Here is a 21666-nt window from a genome sequence, read left to right as displayed (position 1 = left end):
TATGATAGAGGTTGATAGGTTATTAATGTTAGGTCGCATGCCTTTGCCATTTAACCGGATTCCTTATTTGTAAATTGATAAAGATCATTTAATAGATTTAAGTCAATTGTGATTACACTGGAGAGATCGGGATCAAGACTCATTACTAGAATACCTATCTTTATTGGCACCTGGCCATACACGGTCAACAAAAAACTGCCTTATAATATATTAAAAAAGCGGATTTAACGGGTTGTTATAGAACAACTTTTTAATGCCTCTTAAATTGCAATTTTACCCTTCTATTTTTGGCACACCAAAAAGTAGTCATTGATTTAAATTCGGCGCTCAAAAACCATCGTGCACACAACAGCCAAATTTCGTTCGGACGAACACGACTGTTCATTCTCTCGCTCAAAGCAAATCTGGTTTCTTCTTTTCTTTCTTTTTTTTCTTTCTTTTTTTCTCTTTCGAATGAATGATTCTTCATTTTCTCGCTCCAAGCAAAACCTGGGTTTCAGGCTTTCAGGTCAGAACAGCACTTAGATTGGGTTTCAGGTCAGAATATCTGCATCTGAAAATATCTCTGTACTGCATTTTTTTATACCATACATATTGAATTAACTAAACAATGTCTAATATATACATGGAGGACTATACTCTATCCGATCTAAACTACAAATTGAGAGAGAGAGAGAGAGAGAGAGTTCAACTTCAACTCACATTTTCAAGCCAAGCACACATGATCAATCTTGTTCTACATTCGAATAAATAGTGGGGTTTCCACCACCGAGTGATGGATATCGATCTCAATTCTAACGAAGAGAACGGAAGTATAGATCTCAGTTCCAGCGGGTTCTAGAGGAGAACGAGAGGGAGAGGGAGAGATCTACAGAGATGTTGACCTCAGTTCCGATGAAGAGAATGAGTGTAGATCTCAGTTCTAATGGGTTCCAGAGAAGAGAGTGAGAGGGAGAATGAGACATCTGAGAGATCTATAGTTCCGATGGATCTGGAGAGAACGAGAAGGAGAGGAAGAGATTTGAGAGACCTACAGATCTGACGGTTCCAGAGAAGAGAACGAGTTCCAGAGAAGAGAGTGAGAGGGAGAAGGAGACATCTGAGAGATCTACAGTTCTGATGGATCTGGAGGAGAGAACGAGAAGGAGAAGAAGAGATTTGAGAGACCTACAAATCTACATATCTAATAGTTCTAGTGTTTCTAGAGAACGAGAGGGAGAGGGAGAGGAGGAGAGAGAGAAAGAGATAGAGAGAGATCTACATATCTAATAGTTCCAGTGTTTCTAGAGAGGAGAACGAGAGAGAGAGAGAAACTTTTTGAAAATTTAAAGAAAGTTTAAGGTAAAATGGTCTTTTTCATATTCAAGGGTAGTGTTAGACAATAGTCAAACAGTAGGGAAATAGTTAGTCAATTAACTAAACCATAAGGGTATTTTAAGAAATTTAACTTTTCTTTATAGAAAACCATATAAATACAAGAAGAAACCAAAAACAAGAAAAAGAAAAAGAAAAAGAAAACAAACTACAAAACAAAGTCCTCTCATAGAGAAGATAGCAGACAAGAAGGGGCAAGACCAACTGCCTTCCAACCCAGCGCTCCTTTGGCTGCCAAGAGATGAGCGGCCTTGTTGGCTTCTCTTAGAAAGAATCTAAATGAGAAAACACCTGAAATCAGATTGTAAATATTTATTAACTAATTCTACACTTTAGAATTTATATCAAAAGGTTTAGGCCATGTTTGGTTCACTGCTCTGTGCCTCATTCTCTTAATTATTGCTCATTCTAGGCAAGAATGGGCAAAGAATGAATAGCATTAGAGTGTTTGACTACAAAATTTTTGCCAATGGCCACATTCTTTTTAAAATGAAAAATCAGCCCCATGGCACAAAAATGGTCTAGCATTAGGGGTGAGCAAAAAAAATCGAACAACCGAACCGATTGAAACCGAATCAAAAAATTGATTAACCGAACCGATATAACTTTTTGCCCATTGGCAATATTGCACCAAGGATCAACCCATAAAATAAATCTACCCAATCAATTATTTTCTACCAAATTGCACATAAAAAGAGCATGACTAATCTTATATGGAAATTGAAGAATATAACTTCAGTGCTTATCAAAACAATTAAAGAAATCTCTCAATAACAAAATTAAACATTGAAATCTCTCAAGGAATCAAAGTAAAATAACAAGTAAAACTCATCGATCAAGATCCTCCCTAGCCTTGTTGAAGCTTTAAACGTGTTTGTACGTCATTCTCCTTTCTTCTCCTCTGTGAAAGATTGAGAAAATAATGCCAAATAACCTCTAAAAGTCGTCCCCCTTTTAGGTTAGATTTTTCCTTTTTATTGTACTACAAGGCTTCCTCAATCTGCTCAGCCCGGATCCAAGTCTTATCCCCCAATTTTTGCCTACATATAATTGATTTAGAGAAAACTATCAACAGATGAATTATAGCACTATCTCTTAGTTGTGCATAGACTCAAGAATCACCAAATTCAGACATCTGTAAAGAAAGATATGCCCAAAATTCTGGACTCTGTTCAGAGTAAAACGATAAACGAATTAGCACTCATAGTTGGGTCATGGAACTTGGGTTTGGGTTTCTTGGACCTATGTTTGGGCTTTCCTCCATTCAATTTTTAATTATTTCATCATAAAAATTGCACAAATAATAAAATTGACATTTATAAAATTATTATGGAAAAATATTGCTTTTAAACTCTTTATTTTACAAATGTCAATTGTTGAGTACACTTTGGATATACATTTTCATGCTTATGTCAGAAAGCACTTTTACAAAAGTATTTTTACGAAAACACTTTTATAAAAGTACTTTTACGAAAACACTTTGATGAAACTACTTTTACGTTAAAGCACTTTTATGAAATTACTTTTACATGAAAGCACTTCTATAAAAGTACTTTTACGAAAGCACTTTTACGAAAGTACTTTTATGAAATCACTTTTATGGAAGTACTTTTACTAAATTACTTTTTTAAAAGCATTTTTGTGAAAGTAATTTTATAAAAGCAATTTTGTGAAAGTACTTTTATAAAAGCACTTTGACGAAGGTACTTTTATGAAAACACTTTAACGAAAGTACTTTTATAAAAGCACTTTTACGATAGTTCTTTTATAAAAACACTTTTACAAAAGTACTTTGATGAAAGTACTTTAATAAAAGCACTTTTATGGAAGTACTTTTAACGAAATCACTTTTAGGAACACTTTTATGAAAACACTTTTATGGAAGTACTTTTACAAAATTACTTTTAGGAAAGCACTTTATGAAAGTACTTTTACAAAACATCTATACCAATTGGTAAACATTGACTATTGGAGACCTAGGTTGGTGGCTTGTGAATACCGAAACAATTTTTTTTTTAAGAATGAAATAAGTAACATTTGACACTTATTAGTCTGAAAACAATTCATTTTTAGGAAAAAAGTGTTTGGTTCATAGCAATATTTTTTCATTCCTCCTATTTTTACCCACTCTTTTCCATTTTAGAATTTTATCTTGGTAAGAATGAGAAAGAATGAAAATTGAACCAAACATGGCCTTAGCTTCCAGGACTTTAATAATAGTCTGATTGGTTCACCATGCACCATGCCCATAGCACATCCCACTCGTGCATTAGGAGCATTTTAGATACTTGTTCTCAATGTGTGTGTGTATTTATAATAAATAATGTATAATTATATTTTAGATATGTTATATGTGTTTTTTACTTAATTTATGTATTTTTTAATTCAATTTTAATTCTTTATTTATAAAAATATTAAAAATTGTAATTTGAGATTAAAAATCACCTCAATTGAACATTAGATTATAAAGTTATGGCCCTCAATGCTGCATTGAATATGCAACCGCGAGCCAAAGACCAATTCGAACGAATCATCCATAAAATCAACTAAATTTAATGGTCCTTGATCAAGTGAATGATTACCTGACAGGCCTAGGCCTTGGCAACCTAGCACTCATATATATGAATAAGATGCACTCACGGTTGGTCACATAACACATTATACACATTTATGTTTGCAGCGCTATGTGAACTCGGAATTAACTAGTTTTGCAGGGATCGAAATTTTAGAGGAGGCTTATGGAGACAAAAATAAATAAAAAAAAGAGATTATAAAGCATGAAATGTTTATTCTGTGCCTGTGGGTCCATTTAATTTCTGACAAACTTTCAACTCTCAATGTCTCAAACTGAGAAGGCCCGTGCAAGTGAAAATTTTGTTTTTTTTTTTTTCAACATATGAGATCCGAATTGCGATCTTTGATCATACAGAAAGAGAATTTGTTTTTTTTTTTCGATGAAGAGGTCCTTCGTTAAGCTACCAAACGTCCAAAACACATAAAACAAAAAGTAAAGAGTAAAGACAGTGTAATACACTAATACTAACCAGGATTCGCTCTATTGATACAGCAGCCGGATCTGCAGCTAACTTCTGCTGCTCCACTCAGCGAGGACCATACCATACTCAAAACAAGAAATTACGCCACTCAGACTGGATGAGCGCCTCAGATGGCAGTCCGGTGTGCATGATTTTGTCTCCTGCCGGTGTACAGATCTTTTTAAAATTCCATTATTATAATCTTAAAATCGGATTCAGTCCTCACAACCACTTGCAATCGTTTATATTTTGAATATTTCTATACTTAATTTTTTATTCATAGGGATATTCCCAGAGAACAGCTGCAAATGACCGAGTACGGTGCGAGCACCATTTTCTTTCTGAGGACTGAATCCAAACAGCGCCATTTTCGCGGATTCAGTCTTTTGGTTGTCATAGATTATAGAGATTTAAAAAAAAAAAAAAACTTGCCAAACGGCATCGAGGTATAAGAAGTAGGAGTGAAGACGTCTTCTCTGAGCTTTGAATAACGGAACTCCAGCAGATCCGGATTTACAGAAGACGTCTTCAACATGTTCAAATTCAATGACACTAAATTCAACCGCAATAGTTTTGGCCGCCTCATTCCCAACAGACTATCGGTCCAATCAGTGTGATAACATTGATTTCGAGAGGAGGCTACCAATAAGAGGTTTACCTTTGCTCAAGGCTACTCCCGACTAGGACAAAACTCTTGAACAGTTACGATGATAAATAAGAGAGCTACCTCCCATAAATCACAAAGACATCAAACTTAACAAATCTGAAGATCCTTTTTGAATCATTCTTATCCTACACAAACAGTCAAACTGTCATCGTGCATGGTAGCAACCCCCCCCCCCCCTCCCAAACCAGTTGCCTGTAGGACAATCAGCTTCGTTAAGAGGGATTAATGTGCTCAAAGTGGATAATGTTGTTTAACTCTGCTTCTTTTAGTTTTGATTGTCCCGATCGACTGGATCCCTCCTCATCCCTGTCCTTGGCAGAGAGGACAGGAACTTCTATTAGTCAGTTATTTTTAGCTTTTGTCTGTGCTCCTTTCTCCGTTTCTCTGCTTTGTTTTCCGGTTGCTAGTGAAATGACTTTTTTTGCCCCCAAAGGATAGAATTTCTTCATTTTAGCCTAGATCTTTATATTCAATATATAACAAGGCCATGGACTGTTGAAGCAAAACTAAGAGCATGTTCTCCAATGCCATCAAATTGCTTCCTACCGTGAGTTTCAAAACTGTCGATCTGGTCTGAAAATAAAAACATGGAAAACATGTTATTTGTTTTAAAGAAAAACAGCATGTTTTTGTCTAGCGATTTGATATACCAACTTACTTTTGCTTCTCAGATCAAAAACACACTTAAAGAAACATTGTGTTTCATCATTCTGTTCGGACGTAGCAATTTTAAGCATAAAGAAAAACAAAGATTATAATAAATGGCTAATTTAAAAGCCACTAATATGGCAATTACACTAGACAAAGTTCATGGTGATCACTGTAAGACTGTGAGTAATATGATGGTAACAAGATCCTTTGCCTCTTGCTTGAACGGCCATTCATGGAGCCCCCTGACGCCGAAGCAATTCTATTCAAAACTACATTGAGAGACTGTTTGAGAGAGTTTAAGCACACACCCTCTTCGCAATCTTTAGTGCAAAGCAGCAAAACGCTTATAACCCTGCCACCCAGAGTAGCCATTTCTGCTCTTACTGTTGTTAACCTCAAACCATTGAGCGCTTGGTTGAGATCGGTGAACAGTTCCGGCCGGTCGTCGCAACAAAGTGAAGCCTTGATGAAGTGGTTGTCTTTGCTGTTAGTTGTGGTGCTGCTGCTGCTGTTGGTAGTGGACTCTGCACTTTGATCGCAATCAACGATGACTTCATCAACGTCAGTCGGAACTGTGAACAGCTGGCTGACCTCCACCGCTTTTCTCTTTAGATCCTTGACACGATCAATTACGCTGCCCAACAAAGCAGCCTTATCCATCTGCACCAGAGAGGAAAAGAAGCATTATTGACTTGTATCCGGGTTCACGTTTCCACAGGGAGAAAAAGCAACCTCCCAGTTTGTGCTCGGAGTGGGTGGCCAGACAAACCACCACAGTCGTAAAACATCAGAAATATTGTTTAGGGTCTTCCAATTAATAGTCAGGATCAGTGTTTGTTAGTTATGTTGATGGAGATGTAACAGGAATAAGCGAGTAAAGTTTTTGTTTGACTGAACGAGTTAACACGAATAACTCAGTTAAAAAAGCCAAAAGAAAAAACAAACAATACGCCGAGAAAAGAAGCTAACTTTTTATTCACTTTTTCAGACGATCCGAGAGGCTCAGCAAATCAGCACTTTCTTTCCGTTAGGGATCGGGAGAATTTATGGAGAAGGACTACAGTACCAGCAAAGCCATACCCCTTAAAGAATTGACAGAAAGTTCCCGGAGTTCACGTATTCAAAGCATGACACCGGAGTCGCCAAATTTGGAATTCTAGAGAGGGAGAAATTGTTACTATTTACCTTGTCAGAACGGGGAATCAATTTCCTGAGAGTGGTAAGATGAGAATTGATCCTCTCCCGACGGCGCTTCTCGGCCTGGCTGTGGCTCTTAGAAGCAGCGGAAGCTCTATCTTCTGTCATACCCTCAACAAACAAAGAAGATGGAGCAAACCCATGAGCAGGGAAGGAGGTAAAGGCCTGAGAAGGCAGCAGCGGAGGAGGAGGCGGCAGCCATGGAAGGAGAAAGGGTCCTCCATTAAGTGCATGATAGCGAAGCAAATGCGCCTCCTCAGGCCAACCAGGATAAAGGCATCTCTCCATAAACTTAAAAGCTAAAAACCTAAAACCCTAATCCAAACTTAAAAAAACTCCTTACTTTCTTCTGCATTTCTAGTCTTATCCGCTGCTTCCTGTTCCTGTACCAGGCTTAACATAACAACACTAGGGGGGAGTAGGTCGAAGTAGGGAGGGAGTAGGGATTCCCATTCCATCTCCATCGTAGACCCATAATTACGGTGCTTAATTTTTTTTTTTTTTAATTTATTGATGTCGACGGTGATGATAAGGTCTTAGGAAATATCAAAGATTACAATTAAGGGACTATCTTGTTTGGAAGTTTCTTCCTGTTTACTGCTTCAGTGTTTGAAAATGAAATATAATTTCCTCATCTTTTATGCATCTGAGATTTGCCTTCTGGTTCTTGGTATAAACTGTCCACGGCCCTCCATTTGGTTAGTGGTTTACTGTTATGGAACACCAAGACGAAAAGCATAAGCTATATCTTATCATGTTACAAATCTCAATGTTTTATTTCTTAACTACTTTATTCAATGAATACGTGTATCGTAGTAATTGAGTAACATTTTGTTTGCTTCTAGGACTCTGTTGTTTAACGCTATGAAGGGATCGGAATTTGTACAGCGAGTGCAAATTAGCTGACTGCAAATTCTGGTTAATTTGCTCTTGCTTTAAGCTTGATTTTGTTATGCTTTTTTGTGAGGGGTAAAATGATATGGCCCTCATTTTATATGAGCAGATGAAAGCGGGAGTGAGGTTGTTTGTTGGAAGTATAGAGATGTTGCCCCTTCTTTATGTGATAGGAATTAGGAAATCAAGATAAGAGGTGTATATATGTTGAATTTTGCATCATTTTTTGGATACAAAATTGTACTGCATGCCAATGAATTTTGCATTAGGAGTAGTGAAAGTAATGGTTACAAATAAATATGTGCAAATCTGAACTGAGTGCAAAATTTGCATCTAGTTCAGATATGCAATGCAGGCATACAATGCCAAATAGCTGGATAAGGGGTGGCAATGGATACCCAAATTCTTTCCACGCATCCCATCGCCAATTGGTAATGTCTGAATTCACACAACTTTGACCCAGGCATGGTTGCTGCTTCGTCCATAAAAATGAAGAGCCAGTAGTATCCCCATAAACATTTAGGGAGTGTTTGCCAACGTGTATGGCTTTATTATTTCAAAAACAAAAGAAAGTATCACATCAGAAAAAATAATAATAACAATACCCAATATAATCTTTTTTTTTTCCTTAAAAAAGCAAAACCATACATACCGGCAAACACTCCCTTATTAATCATTTGATCCTAAAATTGCAAATTGATTGAAGGAAACCGAACAAATCCACTTGTTTGTTTTATTGTTGATCGTATAATTTGTATTCATGTAATACAATCTAGATTTTAGTGTCATTCAATAAGATCCACAAAACCATGAGTTCTAATTATTTTGGTGTGTGATGGATGAGCTGGCTAAAGATGCCGCATGGCTATCTTTGTGACCACCCCCTCTCAAACCATGTCGATGCCACGCGTAATGGAAAAGCACGATTAAGAAGGAGTGTCCCACACGAACAAGGAAGAGGACTTCAACGATGAAGAGGAAGCCTCTCGAAAACTTCGGTGGATGCCCTCATCTTTACAATCCCGGGAGCCTTATCCATCTATGACACGAATACCTAACTATAAATAGGTATTCCTCGCTCGAGGTAAGGGACTTTTGGGAACCACATTCCTCAAATACCTCTTTACACTATCTCTTTGGCTCGGAGCAGAGCTTTCTCAATATGCTCGGCCCGACCGCACCCTTCTCTACCCTACAGACTTGAGCATTGGAGTATCTACCTAGGAAACAACTCACCGGGCCTCTAACCTTTCTCCTAGTTGTAGATCTCGATTCGCGGCTCCATCCTTCCACCTCGGCCTCGTCCATTTGGCATGACTATCTGATTGTGTCCTCGATTTGAAAGACCTCAAATCGAACAACATCATAAACCACCTATATCACATATCTAGGCCCGAACCAAATAAAACATGTAACATAACCAATTCATATTAAAGGATCCGGGTCTTAAAGGATATAAATATACCCAAACTCACCCCATTTATATCCCTATGTAGAAATTGGTGGAATGATTTTGTCGTCTTATAGATCCAGTGAAAACGGTGTTAGTAAAACAAGGATAACCATTATTTTCTGTATTTGGTCAATTTTATTTTCTATACAAAAGTGTTAAGGATACTTTTGGAATAAACAATCATGCATCCATACCCTTGAACATTTTTCACTCAATTTAGGGGTATTTTTGGAATAAAAAACCATGGGCCCATGTCCTTGAACATTTTCTACTTAGTATATGTTTGGCGTTGATGCTGCAGATGATAAAACGGTGTTACTAATGTGTGGGTTGGAAGCTTTGTTTTCAGAGAAAACAATGTCTTTCTCTATTTGGAAGTGTTGCTGCTAGGTAGGACATTTCCTAGAGCAACAACAACACTTTATGTTTGGTACTAGTGCTCCATGTCTGTTTTCAGCATCGGTACCCATTGTAAAGAAGTCCATGTCACTGTCACATCATGTCTTCATTGGCAGCAACAAGTTGCAATATGGAAAAACGCCAAATCCGACGTTTCTCCAAACCACACCTTCTTGATTTCCAAGGCATGGCTTGGAGCACCGTTTTTTACAGAAAAACGGTTCCAAACAAACAAGTGTTTCCTGAAGCACCATTTTCTCCAACGTGGCACTGATGTGTCACCATTTTCTAGAGCAACGGCATTGATGCCAAAACAGATGCTTAATTTAGTTGATTATGTTACTATTTTCAGGCAAAACAAATAGTTCTTAATGAATTAAAAATGTCGAATTAAGTAAATAGGTTGAAAACTATAAGGGATATTTTAGTGAAATATAAACTAATAGAACAGGTTTAAGTAAATCAGGTATTCCAATAAATAACCTAATTTTAAAATATTGAGGCATTGAATTGAAATACACTTGGAGGGTGTTTGGTTCTCTTTACATTTATTCATTAAACATTTTGTACTTGTATGACTTCAAAATTGAGAAATACATTTAATGAAGGTGTCTATGATACATGAGCGCCATTAAGCACGGTATCTGCAAAATGCCAATAAACACCAATCCATTTTAAAAAAAAACTCCGGAATGAAGCTTAGAAATAGGAGTGGTGCACAAAAACTCAAGCTTGCTTTTACAAACTCGGATGAATACAAATACAAATACAATTAATGAGACATTTGATAATGGGGCGCATATGTGGCATCTTCAATAAACATTTATTCGAAAAATGTAAATGAAAACAAACATATACTTGATAATTACAGTAAGGGCTAACCGAAAATTCTCACTTTCACACACCCACATAATAGGGCTTTAGACTCAAGCACGCACGTAAACCTAACATTCTAGGTCGCTTTATCCTTTTGTAAAACGTTCTAGGTCGCTTTTACAACGCGTACACAAAGGTTAAAAGCCAGATTGGACGTAGAATCCATGGAACCAAAGCATGAATATGTATAATCCATGGAATAAAGGCATTCGCCACTAGTACGGATCTTCTCCTCACAGGCCCATTTCATTATGGAAGATATTCTCGATTCACGGTGGGATGTGCGTGTAAAGTGAGTGTAAGGTGCGCTTTATGAGTAGCAGATCCCAATTCATTTAATTATCCTTCTTCCTTCCTACGATATCTGATCCAAAACAGTGACACTACAGAGTAGCCCTTTTGGATTAGATGGTTTGGATGATCCAATCATGTGACTGGTGACTGACCATCTCCTGGGCACCGGGCGCACAGCTTCCAACACAATCCAGTCAAATTGACAGCGCCCAGAATACAGAGACAAGTTATAACACCGGCAGCAGTGTGTTTCTGTTTTCTTGATATTAGCCTGAACAAGATTCCTTTTAAACGGTATCATCATGGCCAAAAGTGTCATTCAGCATAACCTTTGGATTTCTGGTCTGTGAACGACAGAGGCAGAAGTCAAACCACAAAACAAGATTATTGAGAAGATCTTCTTGTAATTTTGGCAGTTAAAAAACGTAATGAGTTTTTGATATAAGATTTGGGCAGTTGGAAGATTGTTTGGTAGATATATGTGAGATTAAAAACTTCTCCAAATAAACTTTACACATTTTTTCGACCTTCTTTCTTTTAGCGACTAAATCTTGCATGCGCCAAATAAAAATAAACTGATTTGCCATCTTTCCAACTTATAAACAGCTAAAAACCCACACAGAAAAACACGCCAAATCTCTCGTACTCGAACCCACGCAACATCGCCACGCCGGTCTCTTGCGAAACACAGCCCCAGTTCCGCTCAATGAGAGATGGAGAATCTAGGATGGAATAGGAAAGGGAATGGGATGAAGGCCTCGATCGTCCTTTATGCAGGCATCCAATAATTCAACTATATGTATATTTCATCTTTAATAATGAGTCCAATCAACCAAATTTTCTGCAAACCAACCCAACCTTGGGTTGGCCCACCACTCCTTCTAGTGGTCTGTGTTTGTTGTTGTCCTGTTGTTCACATTCATTTTACTCTCTGTGGGCAGACACAGACTCCTGCACAACCAAACAAAAAACGGGCTTCAATAACAAACACTTATTTGCGCCCAACGTAGGTCCCACGTACTCGTCATTGTAACACCAGAAGAAAGACTTTAACACTTGATGCGACCATTGATCAACCACTTGTTTTGGACTATTATCCCCCATCCACTTTATTAATATTTATTATATTATTTTGTATTTGGTGTGTATGGAACGCTTCCTTCTCTATTTCTTTGTATATCAAATATATATATGGTTTTGGTTTGGTTTCTTTAATTCAGTTCGGTTTTGGGGTTCTTATATATTTTATATTATTTATATATTGCATATGAATATTATATATATATATATATATTATTTATTATTTATAATATAATATTTTATATGTATTTTTAATCTTTATTATATTTATTTATAATATATTTTATAAAAAGCAAAAAATCATTAAACCAAGCTAATAATTAATCGAATTGATCAATTGATAATTAATTGATCGGCTTTGATTTAACTTTAGTTATCAATTTTTCAAAAATCGATGCTATTAATTCGATTTAAAATTTAGACTAATGATTTAATTAACCAATCGTGAACACCCCTGATCTTTAATCTTTGGACACCCTATCCACCTTATAAAAAGCCAGGCATATGTTAATCACATTTGGCATTCATTTGTATGGGACCTTGAATCTAACCAGGAGCCATCATGTCATGATGTCAAGCATCAGTTTCTCTTTGGCGAAATAGATTGAGGGGTTGGCCCGCTACTTTGTTACAACGAATAATCCAAGAAAGAAGAAAGTGTCTGAACCTGGAAAATCTGATAAGCTTGAAGATTTGTCACGCTGGAAAGAGAAAAAGAAGCCGCAGATGTGGAACAATTTTTATGGCGTGATTTCCTATCAAGTGATTTTGTCGTCGTGGAAAAAGGGGCCGTAATATTTTGATGTTTATACTTCGTTAAGTTTCTGAAATGCTGAATAGTATATTGTTAAATTCTAAATCTTTTCAGTGCTATTATTTTGCTTTGCAGCTCTTTTCTCTCTCTCTCTCTCTCTCTCTCTCAAACACACAATCACACAATCTACTGGTTTGAAACTCAGGATCTTCCACTTGGAAATCGGCATCGGAGGAGCCTAGTTGGTAGCCTGGGGCAGAGTTATTTCTGTATCGCACCTGGCTGGCGATTGCTATAATGAAAACCGGACTACAATCAGATGAATGAAGAAAGGCAAGCAGCATGGAGGCTTTGGAACCTAAACCAGTACCATGTCAGAAAGAAAGATAAAGTGATCTAAGGGCCTCTTCACAAGCTTGGTTTCCCTTTTTTTTTTTCTTTTTCTCTTTAATTGTAGCGCTTAGGCTTAGTTTATCTAAAATCCATAAAAGAGAACTTTTAGACAAAGCCCATGTTCAATCATTCAATGAATTAAGCGTTCAGTTCCTCCTAGAAGGCTTGAAATTCTCGTTCCAACATGGATCAATAATAAACACGGGGAACCCAAAACCCAAACAAAGTACAACTACATGCAAACCAATTCAACCCATGAAATTACCTCTAAATGGGCTAATGGCTTTCAGAAAAGTTTGTTTTTTCTCTGCATATACTAACTTTTTGTTAGAAATTGAAGATTTGGTAATTATCCAAATTTGTCATAGATGAAAAGGTCCAGGTGCTCATCTAAGACTAACTAAGAATTCTTCATCTACAATGTTCAGGTAAGTTATGCAACCTCTCCTTCATATTCTTATGAACTTTGCTTCATTAATTCTCTAACTACATACTACTGTTGCAATTTGTTCTGCAAATGGACCAAAGGTGCCATAGTCCGCATGATATCAAACAATTAAGTTGATCGTTCAGTTCAGATTCTACAAAATCAACAGCAGATGATATTGATGTGAATGTGATTAATATTTATTCAGCAGAAAGATATGACTATGAATAATTAGATCCCAATATTGTACCCTTGTCTCTGGATGCTGTAACAATTAGACCTGCAGAATATCTTCAGAAATTGTCACGGCTCTTCTTCCTTAGGCCATAATTGTGACATCCTCTACTAATTACTTTTGAACCAATGAAACAAACAGTTTCGTAATGGTCTTTCGATGAAATGCTGCTGAATTTCTTTGGACTTCAACAACTCTTTATGTATATGTATTAGTGCAGGACGCGCATTAGCCACATTGTTGCATTGTTATTTGGATGATCTCCCTGGACAATCCTTGATCTGATATGTACTTTTGCCAATTCTTTCTGAAACATCTCGATAAAAAGTGTAATGCTCAGACAAAATCATTCATTTGTATAAATGTTTCCAAGTGCTTGCCACAAAATAGTGGCTGCTACCACCACCTTTAGTTACTTTCCATGTGACTTGCATGAGAACCACCTCTGCAAATTCTGCCTTAGATGCGCTTTTGTCTCAGAACAGTTATTCTCTTTTATCACCTCAGGCTCAGTTTGGAAAGGGTACAAATGCAAATATGTACAGCGTAAATACATGCAAAAGAATACAAAATATAATGTTTTGCACTCTACATATTTGCATCTGTACTCCTTCCAAAATCAGCCTCAAATTTCCATGTATTAGAAGAACTGACATTCCACAAACTGCAGAATATATCTCTAAGGAAGATACTTCATTGCATGATGCTCACTTTTATACAAAAGGAAAACCTGTATATAAAACAACAATATATTGTTGAGTTTTCATTTTTACAACCATACAATCAAAGGGTGCCATGCGGATCCAAAGCTCAACGGTGATAAATGTCAGCGGCTTTTGATCTTGACCAAGCATATATCCAGGTCCCAGGAGTCATAATGTCACAAACAGCCTTGGCCTCATAGCATTGATTTCAACTGCAATGTGTAGGAAGCTCAGGTCCTCCACAATTAATGATGCAAAAGGTACAGTTTTCAAATTGGAGAATCCAATCTTGCCACTGTTCTAATGATTCTGAATTGCAGTGTTTTGGGGGGTTTTAGTCCTTTTTGATGGGGTCAGGATGGAACTCTATGCCAGAGTAGCATGGATCTTTCTGTACAAGCTAAACATAGTAGACCATACCAACTTCCAGCAAGGAGGTATGAGGTACGTTCAGAACAACATCAGGTCCCCTACAATTCTTACTTAAAAAAGCATAAATGAAATTGATTGCAAATTTTTTGATAAAGGAAGATGATTTCTTTGCTTTTGCATAGGAGTGCCCAAGAACATAAGCCACCCCAGATTCCCTAGCTTTAAGGATACGCAAAGATTCGTCCTTGAGTTGGGAACTCTCTACAAGCCCAACCTGTGACTTCACTTCTTGGATGTCAGATAAAGACCGCACCATATTTTCTTCCTGATGTGGAAATGTGAACGTCGGACCCAGAACATCAAGGCCTTCAATATCTGACATACTGAACTCGGATGATGGTTTCATAATTCGAGCTAGCATGCATTCCTCTTCCATTTCTACAAAGTGGACAATCCCAGATACCAATCTATTCTCAAAATCATAGTTTTCTTGTTGTAGATCCTTGTATCCGTACCTGACAATGCACCTGAACATGCTGTACTCTTTTGGGCCCACCCTCCCTATGAGAAACCGTTCCCCTTCATTAACATAGGGAACTTGAACAGATTTCACACACACAAAAACTAGTACCTGATGGAAAGCAGGCAGGTTTGTCACAAAGTGTCCAAAAATGGCTGGTACCCCAGTCACCAAATTAGTGTACACAAGTCCAATTCCTGGGACTCGGACCATGCCAATGCTAGGGCCTAAAGCCACTAGTCTCTTCATTGAAACCCTGTTCTCCACATCAAATTGATGTTTCTTCAATGTGCCATAGTTCCAGATATACATGATGCCCATGAAGATCATAGACAGAACAAGTGGAATCCACCCACCTTCTGGGACCTTGATGAGGGATGCAGAGATGTATAGAACCTCAATTGATCCAAAGAATAATAGAAATGCAACTGCAGTAGTTACCCTTTGGTTCCAGACAATTATCATCACCATTGATGTCAAACAAGTTGTCACAAACAAAACAATTGTGACTGCAAGCCCTACAAAACCAGAGAAACAACCAATGCCTCAATAAATAAATAACAAGATTAAATTCTAAAAAACAAAATATGCCCTCTTAACAACTTATATATGTACCATAAGCATGGCCCATCATGTTTGTGTCTCTCAATCCAATTGTAACAGCTAAGCAGAGGCACATTAGAATCCAATTGACCTCTGGGATGTAAATTTGACCATATATCGTACTTGAAGTATGAACGATCTTCACACGGGGAAAGCAATTCAATGCACAGCACTGGCTTATCATAGAGAAAGTAGCTGATATAACAGCTTGACTTCCCACCACTGCTGCAAAAGTAGCCACTATGAAGACTGGCCAGAAAACAGCTTCTGCGTTACAGTTAAAAAATAGTATTAATTTAAAAAGATGGCAAACAGGACAATTTGAGATTAAGGCTGAGTTGAGTTGAGTATAGAGCATAGGATACACAAAATCTATTCTGGTTCTTTGATAAACCCTTACCCGGTATAGCTTTATAGAAACTCCTCTGAATATCTTCATGATGTCTTGAGAGAAATGCAGCTTCACCCATATAAGCAAGAATCAAACAGGGATATACTAGAAATGTGAAAGCAATCTGAAATTTGCAGGTATAGTATTAGACTATTATTTCATCAAGGTTGATATTAATGCTGCATTCTCTTAAATGTTTTTCTTTCTAATTATCAATGTCTGCATTACCTTAATTGAGAGTGGAGAGAAATGGCCCAAGTCAGCAAACATTGTCTCTGCACCTGATAATAATTGAGAAATAAATAAGTTTCAACTTTATTTTGGTGGCAATAAGTATTGTACTGCTAAGACATAAAATATATGCCGAAGAACTACCTGTGATGGAGAGGACCACTCCACCCAATGACACCCAACCTTCAACTCCTGTACTTCGAAGGAACCTGAACATGTAAGATGGAGAAATCGCACGAAATACACCTGGATTCCATCGGACTATGTTGTATATTCCAATGCCACTAATACAGAGAAGCCAAGCTGTGACAATTGGTGCAAACATGAAAGCAACTCTGCGTGTTCCATGATGCTGAAGGGAAAAGAGCCCCACTAAAATGACACATGAGATAATTACAACATAACCTGGAAAATGAACAAACAGACAAATTATGATCATTTGATAAGAATCAACATGTTAAAATAAAAACTAAGTGCAAGTGGACTTACTCTCGTGAAGTTCAGTAATCTTAATTTTAACACCCGAAACTGCTGATAGAACTGGAACAGAAGTCAGGCAAATCTGCTTTTAGTATACAAGGATTTTATTATGTTATTTAATACAGAACCATGAATCATGAGATGATAAAAAGGGTGCTTATCAAAGGATACTCAATGAAAAGATTCATCTGACATTTATTTTGAACCATAAAACCACATCTTTCACAAGAGTTGACAGCTAAAACTTGGAAAAAAAAAAGATAAAAATAGGCAAATCCAATCTCCACTGACTAAAAATACATCCTTTGTAGTTCTGCAGTGCCATAGGCAAACACAAATCCAAGTTCCATATTATGCAACTTTTGAGATTTGAAGGGACTAAAACCACAAGAGACAAAGTTCTCATCACTGCACCCAAACAACTCTAAATAGCTCACTTGACCTCTACAAAGTCCGCCCTTGCTGAATAACCTGGTATTTCTACCAGCACCAACTACCATTATGACTGTTCTAAAAGAAGGGTGATTACCCAATTATGCTCCCAGATATCTGATATTCTGATGTCTTGGGAGGAGCAGATTGAATAAACAGCTAAACTTCAGTATTTTTTTTATTTAATAAATTGGCCACTCTCAAGACCTGAACCTGCATTCTCACTCTTGTCAGCCCAAGATTTTACAATTACACCAAGCAATGGCCCCTATGATCATTTTACAATCACTCTTACTAAGATCACATTTATCTCTCATCAATTCCACAACCATGCAGTTTCAACAGTCAACATATACGTGCTATATTTCTACAAAAGAATTGACCAAAACAAGTTTATTTTTATTCCTACAGAAACATATACATATAACTTGGCCGTTTCAGCTTTTAAATCCTTTTTAGGACCCATTTTCCACTTCTATTAAATCCAACTGCAACTATATTTCAAACAGTCAACCACCCCAGCCACCAAAAAATGAAACAACGAAATGATAAGTAGCAAATTTTGACATTTATTGCAATAAGGAATTTCAGAGTAAATCAATCTCTTACCTGAAATTGCTGGTGTAAGTATCCCATCACCAATTGCCATACAGGTTCCCAGTAGCACAAATATCAATAGCCCATTACGGGATTCTGGATACTTCTCAAAAAATAACTTCAGCTTAGCACTATGCCTTGTGTCCTCTGATGCTCCCTTCTGATATGTGGACAACTTCTCATCCACCGCTTGTTGATTGGGGAGAATGCTTAGCCTTGCATGCCTGCAGAGTAATGAGTACAGTGCAAAGGTGCCACCTGCACTATAAGCAAATAATTCACATGGAGGGTTTTAGTTTCCACCCACCTTTCAAGTCTGAAATGGTTAGATTTAAACTCATTAATGTTTCCCACACAATTTTCCCTCTTTGTGCACTGACAAATACCCAATTTGAAGGTGATAAAAGATCATTTTGGCAATTGTCTGGGAACCAAGGCTACTATAGTCTTATCATTCAATGGCAGAATTCATCTCAACAAGGAACACTACTTTGCTTGTTTTTCTGTTCTTTTTTATTTTTCTCATTTTTTTTTGGATAGGTTGGAGAGTGGGAGGGAATTAAGCTGTGACATCAATGTCAAGTTACAAATAGCATATTGGAGCCACCAGTTCAACATGCTTACACATCTTAGATGAGCAATACATTGTACATACAACCAGGGAAGGACAATCGTACCTTCACCGTTGTCATCAGCCGACATCACAATGAAGATATACTTGAAGAGAGGGATGAGAGTGAATGTCCAGAAAATAAAGGAAAGCACCCCATACACCTCCTCATCATTCTCATGGAGGCTCAACTTCCCAGAGAAGGTGGTCTTGTAAACATAGAGAGGGGAGGTACTCAGATCACCATAAACTACTCCAAGACTCTGATAAGCCAAGGTGAGTATGGCCTTTGTGGAAAACCTCCTCGAGTTCTGGTTCAAGACACCACACCAAGTCTTCTTAACAGAGAGAACAAAAAATGAAGACACTTTTTTCATAAAATGAAAAAGGCACCTGTTGTACTAAAAAGAAACATGTAGAATAGTGGATATAAATTTGTTTTATTTCTTTGGTAAATATAACTATATAAGCATGCACCATCGGAACCCTATAAATTACTGTGGAAACATTAAAAAATATTCTATTTAAGTATTTCGTGCAAACCAAGATCAACAAAAATGACAGAGCTCTGTAACTCGGTCCATCATTTAAGCAGAACCCTATAACGTTCTCCTTAGTTCAAACGGTTCAGAAGTATTGTACTTAATACGTTTCATTAGAACTCATTTTTATCGACACTAAGCTTTTCTTCATACCTTTCATATGCGAGAAGCCAAGAATTGTAGAAAGTAGAACAAAATGGGACTTTTCACCATAGGCAATCCTTCCATATGTCTCAGTATGCACATTGTATTTACATATCTTTCATCCAAGCTCCAGTCATCTTAATGGAGGAGCATTTGCAAATTTGCAATTTAAAATCCCAGATTTAAGAATCCAAAAGTTCGAGACAGAGAAACAAAATGCAAATTGAAACAGAGAAAAGGGAGAACCATTTGTAAGACTCCCACGGATCCAACTTACAAAGGCAAATAAAAATAAGAAATTCATAGCAACTATAATAATCCCAACAACTTCACAAAGAAGAAAACTTGAACAAGAAAAGAAAACCAACGATTCAGGTTCTGCTAAAGTGACAACTGTAAAAAGGGAGCAGGAAAGATACCTGTTGAAAGGACCCTTGCTCTAGTGTCTCCATTGATGGGGCGAGATTGATAACTGAGAAAGGACCCAAAAAAGAAAAAACAGAGGGCTCAGATTCTAAAGCAGAATCAAGGTCATGGTTCAATTTAAACTGCTGGAACTCAGTAGAGAATGTAGAAGCGGGCAGTAAGTAGTAAGCAGGTAAGTGTGTTCAAAGAGGTTATGAAATGCATTTAATGCCCCCCTCTCCGGTGGGATGTCAAAAAGGGAGGGAGTTCTACTTCTAGGTGGCAAGTTAGATAGACGATATCTGAATAAACTGAACCGAACAAACCCATTTCATTAGATGAAAACAATGTAGATTTTATATCATGCACCCGATGAAATGCATCCTGAATGGACCTTATCCCTCAATCTATTAATGTAGCCCACCATCTCCTCGATTGATGCCGTTCAATCGGTGGACCAATCTTGGAATATGACACAACCAGACTGGCTTTCAGGGCCTCGACTTTAATGGACTGTCCAAACAAGAAAATGGTGGACAAAAATAAAGATTATAATTAAATAAAAAAGGAAAAAGACAGACAACAGTTAATAAGTTATCTGATTTAGAGCTATACCCTAATAAAGTGGCAACCCTGCAGTTAATAATGAGCTTAAAAGTTGAAATGGGACTAGAATCTATTGTGGATGATGGACCTGAGTCACCAGGCCATGACGATATTCATTAATAAGAGGGCCACGGCATTAAACAAAAGGCCAAATGAAAAGGGACAAGATTTTTCCAAATATTTATTCTTTGTTAGCTTAGAGGCGCCCTGTAAAAAAAAATGTGTGCATTGAATTTGTGCTCAATCGGTCTATTGATGAATTGTTTCGGTTCTTTCAAATCATAAATTCATAATCGTGTTCATTCAAATGAGTTCATTTTTGCTGGAACGTGGTTTTATTCTTGAGCTAAATCCCCTTTCATGTATTATTACTTTGGTTCCATCTAGAGTTTATATTTGAGTTATGTTGTAAGCAATTTTTATAGAATCTTTCATTCATTTTTTATTTCAGAAAATTTGGTTCCTTTGAAAATTCTCTTTCACCTTCTTTAGACAACAGGGATATCCAGTCCTTGTTGGACTTCTAAGGTTCCAATATCAGTCTTCTACATAACATTAAGTTGCTATATTTCCATATTGTTCAATTCCTGCATGACAGAATTGAAACTGTATCTTGCACATGCGAACGCACATGAACTTGACCCAGAACACCTTGCCGCATTTGCAAACTAAAGCCACTTTTGTAGATAAGTGTCATATTAAAATACAAAAACTTAAATAAGATAATATTATTTCTAGAAAACATCAATACAAGGTGGGGCGCATATGATTGTAGGATTGTGGTTGTGGACAACTTAGGGGGGCACTCCACTACATGAACATTTTTGTTTTCATTTGTTTTTTTAGATTGCCACATCAGCTAAAAAACAGAAGACAGGTTTCTGAACTGTTTTTTTTTTTTTTATTTGAAAAGAAAAAACAAATTGGTTTTCTTTCAAAAATAATATTTGAAACCATCAAAATGGTTGATTTTAAAACAAAAAACAAATTTGGTAACATAGAAATTACATAATTTATGTAAATAATAAATAAATAACCACATGAAAACACGTTTTTGTCTTTTCTTTGTTTCATTTTCTGAAAACAAAAAATACATACATATATACATATATAACGAAAAACTTATTTTGTGTATGTATGTGTTTTTGTTTTAACAATCAATTATTTTTAACCAAAAATTTTATTTTCGGGTATACAGGTTGGCCAACTCGTTTCTATGACATGGCAGCCTTAAGAGATCATTCTCTCAAAAATGTTATTTTCAGATATACAAGGTCGACTTGACCCATTTATAGCACGT

At 36.9% G+C, this 21666-nt stretch overlaps 2 protein-coding genes and 3 long non-coding RNA genes across 6 annotated transcripts; 2 read left to right on the top strand and 3 right to left on the bottom strand.

Annotated features, from left to right (window-relative positions):
* Positions 1-63: 63 nt before the first annotated feature.
* Positions 64-4793, bottom strand: LOC148868512 (uncharacterized). Its single transcript, XR_016106800.1, has 2 exons — positions 4419-4793; positions 64-489 (listed from the first exon to the last, which is right to left on the bottom strand). It is a non-coding gene; the product is annotated as an uncharacterized LOC148868512 (long non-coding RNA).
* Positions 4794-5760: 967 nt separating this feature from the next.
* LOC148868511 (transcription factor bHLH51-like) lies at positions 5761-7380 on the bottom strand. Its single transcript, XM_088971046.1, has 2 exons — positions 6913-7380; positions 5761-6387 (listed from the first exon to the last, which is right to left on the bottom strand). The coding sequence occupies exons 1-2, from the start codon at positions 7210-7212 to the stop codon at positions 5869-5871; spliced, it is 819 nt and encodes a 272-aa protein (XP_088827172.1). The 5' UTR covers positions 7213-7380; the 3' UTR covers positions 5761-5868.
* A 5038-nt stretch (positions 7381-12418) lies between these two features.
* On the top strand, positions 12419-13226 carry LOC148868510 (uncharacterized). The gene is made up of 2 exons (XR_016107625.1): positions 12419-12735; positions 12880-13226. It is a non-coding gene; the product is annotated as an uncharacterized LOC148868510 (long non-coding RNA).
* Positions 13227-13356: 130 nt separating this feature from the next.
* On the top strand, positions 13357-13797 carry LOC148868509 (uncharacterized). Its single transcript, XR_016107626.1, has 2 exons — positions 13357-13495; positions 13596-13797. It is a non-coding gene; the product is annotated as an uncharacterized LOC148868509 (long non-coding RNA).
* A 606-nt stretch (positions 13798-14403) lies between these two features.
* KT1 (potassium transporter 1) lies at positions 14404-20456 on the bottom strand. 2 transcript variants are annotated; one of them, XM_088971783.1, is made up of 9 exons: positions 19775-20456; positions 18737-18980; positions 18072-18317; positions 17040-17090; positions 16695-16955; positions 16548-16600; positions 16329-16443; positions 15941-16195; positions 14404-15843 (listed from the first exon to the last, which is right to left on the bottom strand). In XM_088971783.1, the coding sequence occupies exons 1-9, from the start codon at positions 19805-19807 to the stop codon at positions 14834-14836; spliced, it is 2268 nt and encodes a 755-aa protein (XP_088827909.1). In that variant the 5' UTR covers positions 19808-20456; the 3' UTR covers positions 14404-14833. The 2 variants fall into 2 exon arrangements, with proteins under 2 accessions (XP_088827909.1, XP_088827910.1); XM_088971784.1 differs by lacking the exon at positions 19775-20456 and adding an exon at positions 19365-19512.
* Positions 20457-21666: the final 1210 nt, after the last annotated feature.

Source organism: Nelumbo lutea, chromosome 2 (genome assembly GCF_056320005.1).
Source record: "Nelumbo lutea isolate HS-2025 chromosome 2, American lotus-T2T, whole genome shotgun sequence".
Taxonomy (NCBI): domain Eukaryota; kingdom Viridiplantae; phylum Streptophyta; class Magnoliopsida; order Proteales; family Nelumbonaceae; genus Nelumbo; species Nelumbo lutea.
This window is presented reverse-complemented; position numbering and strand designations above follow the sequence as displayed.

Excerpts from the sequence above, each read along its gene's own strand:
- KT1 (XM_088971783.1), bottom strand. The coding sequence starts at position 19,807 with ATGGAGACACTAGAGCAAGGGTCCTTTCAACAG. Across the intron at positions 16,196-16,328 it reads TTTCTATAAAGCTATACCGG|AAGCTGTTTTCTGGCCAGTC; the intron begins GTAAGGGTTTAT and ends ACTGTAACGCAG. Across the intron at positions 15,844-15,940 it reads CATGATGGGCCATGCTTATG|GGCTTGCAGTCACAATTGTT; the intron begins GTACATATATAA and ends CTGGTTTTGTAG.
- LOC148868511 (XM_088971046.1), bottom strand. The coding sequence starts at position 7,212 with ATGGAGAGATGCCTTTATCCTGGTTGGCCTGAGGAGGCGCATTTGCTT. Across the intron at positions 6,388-6,912 it reads TGATTCCCCGTTCTGACAAG|ATGGATAAGGCTGCTTTGTT; the intron begins GTAAATAGTAAC and ends TCTCTGGTGCAG.